General features: G+C 39.6%; 1 protein-coding gene across 2 annotated transcripts; it reads right to left on the bottom strand.

Moving 5' to 3' along the window:
* Positions 1-322: 322 nt before the first annotated feature.
* Positions 323-7,355, bottom strand: trmt2a (tRNA methyltransferase 2 homolog A). 2 transcript variants are annotated; one of them, XM_014018092.1, is made up of 13 exons: positions 7,249-7,321; positions 6,925-7,016; positions 5,645-6,274; positions 5,441-5,549; positions 2,340-2,521; positions 2,111-2,225; positions 1,918-2,033; positions 1,733-1,844; positions 1,484-1,606; positions 1,202-1,277; positions 976-1,092; positions 795-891; positions 323-704 (listed from the first exon to the last, which is right to left on the bottom strand). In XM_014018092.1, exons 3-13 carry the CDS (start codon positions 6,265-6,267, stop codon positions 533-535), a joined length of 1,842 nt encoding a protein of 613 aa, XP_013873546.1. In that variant the 5' UTR covers positions 6,268-6,274; positions 6,925-7,016; positions 7,249-7,321; the 3' UTR covers positions 323-532. The 2 variants fall into 2 exon arrangements, with proteins under 2 accessions (XP_013873546.1, XP_013873545.1); XM_014018091.1 differs by lacking the exon at positions 6,925-7,016 and having other exon boundaries at positions 7,249-7,355.
* Positions 7,356-7,893: the final 538 nt, after the last annotated feature.

Raw genomic sequence — 7,893 nt, 5'->3', positions numbered from 1 at the left:
GTAAAGTACAGATACTCAAAAAATGTACTTAATTACAGTAATAAAGTAAAAGTACTTTGTTACTGTCCACCACTGATTGTAATGATCGCCTCAAAAAAGCTGTGCTAAAATTAAGGGTACTATTCTTGTTTTGTTGCCAGTTCCATTAGTTTAATACTGGTGAACTAAAATTCAAATGCCATTACAATTTTAATTTATTTATTTATTTACTAAATTTGTCATTTTATAACTGTTTTGGGTTATTTCACTGATCTTTCAGGCTTCTCTTTAACACAAGGGAACAAACAAATCTGACCATGTCTGTAACATTTACAAGTGCTTGTTTCAGTTTGTGTAAGTCTTTATTTGTCATAGTACAGTTTGTATGAGTTCACTGAACAGAAGTAACGTTCATGAATCAAAACAAGAATATTTTSTAACGTAAAGGTGATTTATCTGGCCAGAACACTTGAGAAACTATATGCAACTAACCTTTTAAATATAATTTATAAAAAAAGGTATTTTTTTAACTAACTTGTGTGCACACATTTAACTATTCAGAGCCTGTCACTGAGGGAGCCTGCAGCTGCTGGGAGTCGTAGTCCACTCTCTCAAGCAGCAGAAGCATTTCAACGTGCATCGTCTGAGGAAATAAATCCACGGCCATCGCTCGCACCGGACGAAACGGCGCTCCGTGAACTCTGTTGGAAGGAGCCCTGCACAGGCTGAAAAACAAAGTTTGACAATGGCCGATGAGGAACTAWAAACTACATACCAGTATAACTAACTTTCAGTAACTAGGAACTAAAACTCACTCAATGAAGTTGGTCATGGCTGCCTTGGCATTGCATGAAACGTAAACAAGCCTCTTTAGATGCTCTGCTCTCCTGATGGCAAGGATCACTTTGGAATCTGTTAAAGAAAACATCTCTTAATGCAACAGATCTTAAAACCGGTTGGATTTTTTGTTTGTTTTGATGACTGTACTGGACTCACGCAGGCCTGCTCTTGGTGGATCTACAATGGCGGTGATGTTGGGTGAGACAACAGCATTGAGGACGTTGGAGAACACATCCTCAGCTTTTCCACAGTGAAACTCGATGTTACTCAGGCCTTCAGATTACAAAGAGGAAAATAATCCGAACCCTCCTGCGTCTGATGTATTTGGGCCTCATAAGTCATGTTAAACATGCTGCATGTGTGACGCTGTCTGGTGCCCTACCATTGAGCTTGGCGTTAACTCTGGCATCCTCCACTGCTTCCTGGCACATCTCGATCCCAATCACCCTTTTTACTCTCTGGAAATTAAAATAAAATATTTCAGTGCGATGAACTTGGAGAGCTTTCATTCTACTCTTCAATAAATATTTCAACAACATGAGATAGAAATGACCAAACAAATAATAATAATAAAATGACTGAACCCCTCGAATCATTTGGAATATCACTTTGATTAAAGATATTTTGTGAACACTGTCCACATTTTATTGAAAGGAAGGATTACTTTTGCCAGGGAGATGCCGATGGTTCCTGTCCCGCAGCACACATCCAGGACTGTGCTGTCCTGATCCAGATGGGCCCACTCGCCCACAGCTGAGTACAGCACCTCTGCAGCGCCTGTATTCACCTTCCAGGTAAGACACAGTTACTCACAGCACATTTCAGTGACGGGACAATTCAAAGAGCTTTACATGATGAAAACACTGGAGCAGTCCCGTTCTGTGTGATGATAAAACTCACTGCTGCTTCATACCTGGAAGAAGGAGTGAGGAGAAATCCTGAAKGTCAGACCGAGAAGCTCCTCTTGAATGCAGCTCTCCCCGRCTACAAGCTCGCAGGGCAGATCCTCCAGGTTGGCAGATTTTCTTCACAGATAGAAACACAAATGTAGCTCAGCTCCAYGGATGAACCGCTGAGCATCAGTGTGTGTTTACTCACCTCTGACCGTCTCGAACAAAGTATAAAGAGGTCACGCCACTCTCTTTGCCCTCTCCTTCTGTGAAGTACTTCTTCATAGAGCTCTTCAGGGCATCGAGCTCCTCTTCTTCAAGTTTCTAAGAGAATAAATGACATTTACAGGAAGGGATCACACAGTTCATCAGGTGCAGGTAAAGTGAGGATGACTCWTCACCTGTGGGTTGAAGAAGACAGCAGCCATAGCTTGTTTGGTCCTTGTAGTGCGAACAGTCAGCTGCTTCCAGTGTCCTTCGTACGTCTCAGGACTGTACACAGAGTATGGTGTTGTCCTGTTTACAAAGTCATCAGGAAAATAAACAAAGGAATTTATTACTGTAGCTGTCTGGGTTCGAACTTTTTAATCTCCATCAAYGATTCGRCCCATAAAAATGCTTTTTCTATACCTGATAAACTTCTGAAATTCGCTGACCACCCTTTTGGCCTCTGCTGAAACATGGCAGGTGTCTGCTGGCCCCACCACAGCACAGGAGCCTCCTTTATACTTCCCCAAACGAAAGCCGATGGTCTTATCCTCACCGTCTGCCCCGACGGAGATGAGGAACTCACACTTGTTTCTGTACTCTGTCTGCCACCAACACAAACAGGATCAGAAGAATTCATTAGTGCAGTGAAGGTGTCAAACAACACATGAAAAAACTACACATGAACCAGTTAAAAGAACTACATTCTGCTGTTTCTGTTTGTGTGTGCTTGTCATGAACCAATGGATGAATTTGAATTAAATGTTCAGAAAGTAATCATTGGATGTACAGCTGTCACAGAATTGGGACACCCTATTAAATATTGATCTGTTATTAAGAAATATTCACATAACCTTGTTTTTGTCCAAGTAACACAACAGAAACTCACATTCTTTTACTGATTAATCTTTAATTAAGTAGATCTTTCTGTGTTGTTTCAATCATTATTTAAATTATTTAAATATAAGTGTCACAGTATAAAGTTTTAGATAACTTATACTGACTTATGAAAAGTTTGTTATGAATAAATTCCTCATAGGTTATCTAATCTAAAAACCTTTTTCATTGTGGATACATTTATTGTTGGAAATTCTTTACATWAATTAGCACAAGTTGTATAAAACATTATAGTGTGACAGTACACTGTTTTGTCCAAAGACGTAAAAAAAAACCTAACTTTCAAAGGATGCCATTAATATTTTTTCATGACTGTACGTCTTCAGCTGATTGACTTTTGAAGCACAGTTCAAGTTAGTTGCAACAGAACATTTGCTAAATACCTAAATATCTACAASTTACTCAAAATAACAGATAATGCTATAAAGTTTATATGGCAGTAGCTGAGAGTCATCCTCATCATATACTCTGAACAATAACATATTGTGAGATGTCTTATGTTAACATTCGTGTCATGAAAGRTGGCGGGTGATATGCATTCCTCCAAGGAATATTAGGCCTCTAGTCATTTGATGTTTCTGGATAAGTGCCTTTATTGCTGAACAACTAATCAATCCTTAGAAATAAACGATGTAAATACTATAAAGACAAATACTAARATATAAGTGTACAGTCGTAAAACAAAAGTACAGCATCTTTTAGTTTAAAGGTTTAAAGTGCAACAACATTTAAAAAAATTGAAGATTTTTGGAATTAAATTTATTTCTAATGCATTGGAGACAATCATAGCACCTGATGCCACAATCTCTGTATTTGGTTTTGTGCTGCAGCATTTTCACCTTAATCAAAATAACAAAAACCTCATGGCCTCAAATGGGAAGACAAGTTCTCTCCAACTTTTAAAATGTAGTTTGACCTTCTACACAGTGTGACCGCGGTAAATAAAAAGATATGCTACAAGAAGCTGTGGCTATTTGATGTCTGACAAATGGTTTTGGTTCAAATTAGGCAGATGGATCCCTCACTAATCTCAATTTCAGAGGAGTAGTAAAAATGTACAATAAGTACAGAAATGTACTGATCATCTTTTCAAACCTCTTGGTTTGGTACAAAGGGGAGGGGGTGCTGTTCTTTGGGTGGGGTGGTAGACAAAAAAGTTTTGTACAGTGTATTTTATGTATGATAACATGAAAAAAAAAATTAAAAATTGTCTTATCCTTGCTGTCTTATTTGAAGAAAAAGAGCCACCTTTACCAACAAAACTGAGTAATCATTTTCTTTATGACCAATCAGTTTTTGAGGTTTTTTTATCTTGCCTCAATTAATTGAAGTTTGTAGACATTTTTTTGCACAGATTAAAAGGATACCAAACATCAGCTGTCTGCTGTAGATGACTGCGAGGTTTTCAAATCTTGCAGCAGCAAAGCGAGTCAAAATCCCCATCTCTCCACCACAGTGTTTTGAAGTTGGTATGAAGCATTTGTGTTAATACTCTGCATTGAGATTTATGAAATGTGCTACTCTGTATTGTGTCCAAACATATTTACTTTGGTCTCAGCTCTCCAATGGGCACAGACTGGACTGCAGATATGTTGTTTATTATTCAAGTTTGTAAACCTAAACTGTACTGAAAACAAATCATACTGGTTCAGTTTAACTATTTGTGATGTAATAAACTTTCACATTTAATATATTAACAGGACTGTGATGGAGCACCAAACTTTCCAGGGTGTCCCCAAAATCTCACCCATTACCTGTTGGTAATTAACTCTGGATTTACACTATATGCGGCTCCGCTGCGCTGCGGTGCGCAGTTCGCAGCTGTTCGTTTGTGTCCCAATTTATACAGCGTCTACTCAGCTCCGCTCCAGTGCGACACACAGAGGAGGAAGTGTGTGCAAGAAGCAGATCGCRCAATAAATCCAGTGATAAATTTAGAAGTCAGAGCAAAAATTAATGAATTCTGTGAAAGACGAACTCCAAACACAGCTGAAAACATAGATATAAAAGCTTTTGATATCTATGTTGAAACTGTATTGCTACYAACGTTTTGAAACTTCTGATTTCAAAATGAAATCCAGGTGTATCGTGTGTGTACATATGCTTCATGCTACATGTTGCCAACTGCTTCCCAAACAGAAGGATACATTCTGACAGCATTTGTGTAGAAATATATCCATATATTTATTAATATAACTGGGATTTCGACATTATTCCGACAAATTATTCCGCCTTATGGTGTCTTATTTTGAAAATACGGATGTTGTGTTTGTTCCTTTTCCTGTTGGTGCGATGTGATCTCTGTAGATTGACTCCGGAGCAGCTCTGGCGTTTGGCAAAAATAGAATCTGTTCTAATTTTGCCAGATCGCCGTCCGCTCGCCGCCGCCCTGTGGCGCCGTGCGCAGCCAGTGTAAACACATTCATTGATTAGAATGGTTGCGTATTTGCTGCGGAGGTCGGACCGGAGCGGAGCGGAGACGGAACACATGTAGTGTAAATTGGGGGTAATCACTGCAGCTAATAGATGACAGGCAGTGTGATGTCAGGACCAGTTTGATTTGGTTATTTCATGTCTACAAACTACGTAAATGCCTGTTTCCATTTTAAAATTCTGTGGATGCTTACCTGTGTTGGAGACGGCCGAATAGCTTCAAGAGGACAACACATTTTGTTGAATTTTCCTTTCTGTGCAAACAACCACGGTAACATGGCTTTATTGGTGCTGCCAATCTCTCTGAAATGAAACGGTATGATTAAACAGAAAGTAAACACAAACTACTTGCTAAACTGGTCAAAACCTGACATCGCTGCTATAAAATATCCACCTACTTGGCCAACCTCTGCAGAACCGCCACCACCTCCTGCTCCTTCCTCCTCAGCTGCTCCTCATAAGGCACGTTCCACAGAGGAGTCACCACATTGGCGATCTGAACACTGAGAGGCTCCTCTTCCGCCTCCTCGCCCCCTTCGCTTCTCTTGGAAGCCGGCTGCCCCGCTGCGCCCTCACCCTCCTCCTGCTTCCTCTTCATCAGGATGGGGTCTGCTTTGGGCTTGGCCAGCCTGACGCTGAGCACCTGGCCCTTCCACTGCATGCCGTGGACCATCTTCATGGCCTTGTCCCGCTCCTCCTCGTTCTTAAACGTGACAAAAGCAAACGTCTGCTTGCCGATGAGCTTGATTTTGTGCGGGTTGATCCCGTGTTTGGCCAGGAACTTCTTTAGGTCGTTGAAGCCGATGAACCTGGGCAGGTTCCTGATCTCCACTTTGAAGATTTCTGAGGTGAAGAGGTCATCCTTGATGTAGCGATACTTGTCAGGAGCTGCCTCGCTGTTGCCGACAGCTTGAACATCAACTACAGGAGTGTTGTTCTGGGAGTCTTGAGAAGGACCACCAGGCTCCTCCTCCTTTGAGGGCGTTGCATCAGATGCAGGATTGCTATCAACGTCTGCCATCACTCTGCTGGAAAAAGAAAAACAGATTTCTTAAAACATCTTGACAACAGCAACAGACAATATCCGCATAGTGATGAAGAAAGATGCCATGTTTTCTCAGAAAAGGGGAGCAGGTACAATCAGAACAGGAGAGGTCCGTGAGTCGAGCCCTGAGTAACCCCATGAGAAAAGTGGCGCTGAGGAGGACAGAAATCTTTCAACACTGACACAGCAGCTTCTGTCAATAAAGAATTAACGACTCCTACAATTTCACAAGACTCTGAGTTTAATTTTAGTTCAATATCTGGAAATCTGATGATACCAATAAGAGTTGTGACTATTTCTGTGTAGAGTTTGTTATAAATGACTCAGTTGCAACTACACCAAATTTCAGCATGACATGAATCAAAAGCCATGTTTCTGCTTTCTAAAGTGAGTTGGCCCAGGAAGCCATAAGTTAATTAGCCATAAATTAATATAGTGGTTCCTTCCTGAAAGTTTAATTAAAATATGCCCAATAGTTTAGAGTATATTTTTACTAACAGACAAGCAACTGCAATCACTTATGGCATAATTATAAACAAAGATCTTGTGCAATATGTTTGTGTTCAGAATATATAGCAGGGATGTGTTTCAGCTCCTACCACAACAAACTTTAGGTGGTTGTGTGTGACTCACTTTTACAATTTTGTGTATTAAGGTCAGTTTTCAGTGGCTGCATCTTGAAGGCTGAAGTAATCCACCAAAACCTTTCAAAATTTAAGTCTGTCCTGTGAAAATGCGATGCAAGAACTGAAATTACTCTGACATATATACAGGTTGTCTGACTAGACTTGCAAAACTTTACAATGTTTGGATAAATAAAGCTGAGGTGGAAATAATGAAGTTACTTTTTGCTATTCTGAATAAACAACAATATCTGCAGCAGAAATATTTATTTAAAATATATAATTTATATTTTATAAGAAAATATTTTTATATTTAAGAGAATAATTTCCTTACCTTCAAAACGCAAGTTTCGATTCTGTCATCTCACTAAACTCCTGCACACAGCGCCGCCATGTTGATTTGACCACGTGCAACGTGAACTCTGAACTTTCTTAAAGTGACAGTAACCATAGCCATAGGACAGTGGTACAGGATGGACCGGCGCTGCAAGGAGCACAGGTTCAGAAAGGCTTGATAGGTCGTGTCCGCTATTGGCCAATGGAGACAGACGTCGTCACACGGCGGCCATCTTGCTACAGACAGAACTCCCACTCTTAACATGAACGGAAATGGTGCATTTACTATTAAAATAACCATAACTTGGTCAATTTTCATCGGATTTTCAAACGGATAGTTTTGTTGTAAAGGTGAGATATGCTGTTATATAAAATGACATACTTATAATGGGAATTCATATCAACATAATGTTATTCAGATGGGTAAAGTGATAGCAATATATATCCAGAAGACATTTTTCCTTTATATGTATTTAGAAACAAAAACATAAAGCAAAATTATACACAAATTCATAAAAAAATTGTACTAGCAGTGGCAATGAATATGGAAGAACCCATTTACATCTACTTTTTCCCTAAACATGCAAATAATAGCCTGTATAATTCTTTTACATCATAAAAAAATAGTGCCTAACACAAAAAA

The sequence above is a fragment of the Austrofundulus limnaeus genome, unplaced genomic scaffold (assembly GCF_001266775.1).
Source record: "Austrofundulus limnaeus strain Quisiro unplaced genomic scaffold, Austrofundulus_limnaeus-1.0 Scaffold183, whole genome shotgun sequence".
NCBI lineage: Eukaryota > Metazoa > Chordata > Actinopteri > Cyprinodontiformes > Rivulidae > Austrofundulus > Austrofundulus limnaeus.
Note: the sequence above shows the minus strand (reverse complement) of the source record. Positions and strands in the feature narration are given on the sequence as shown.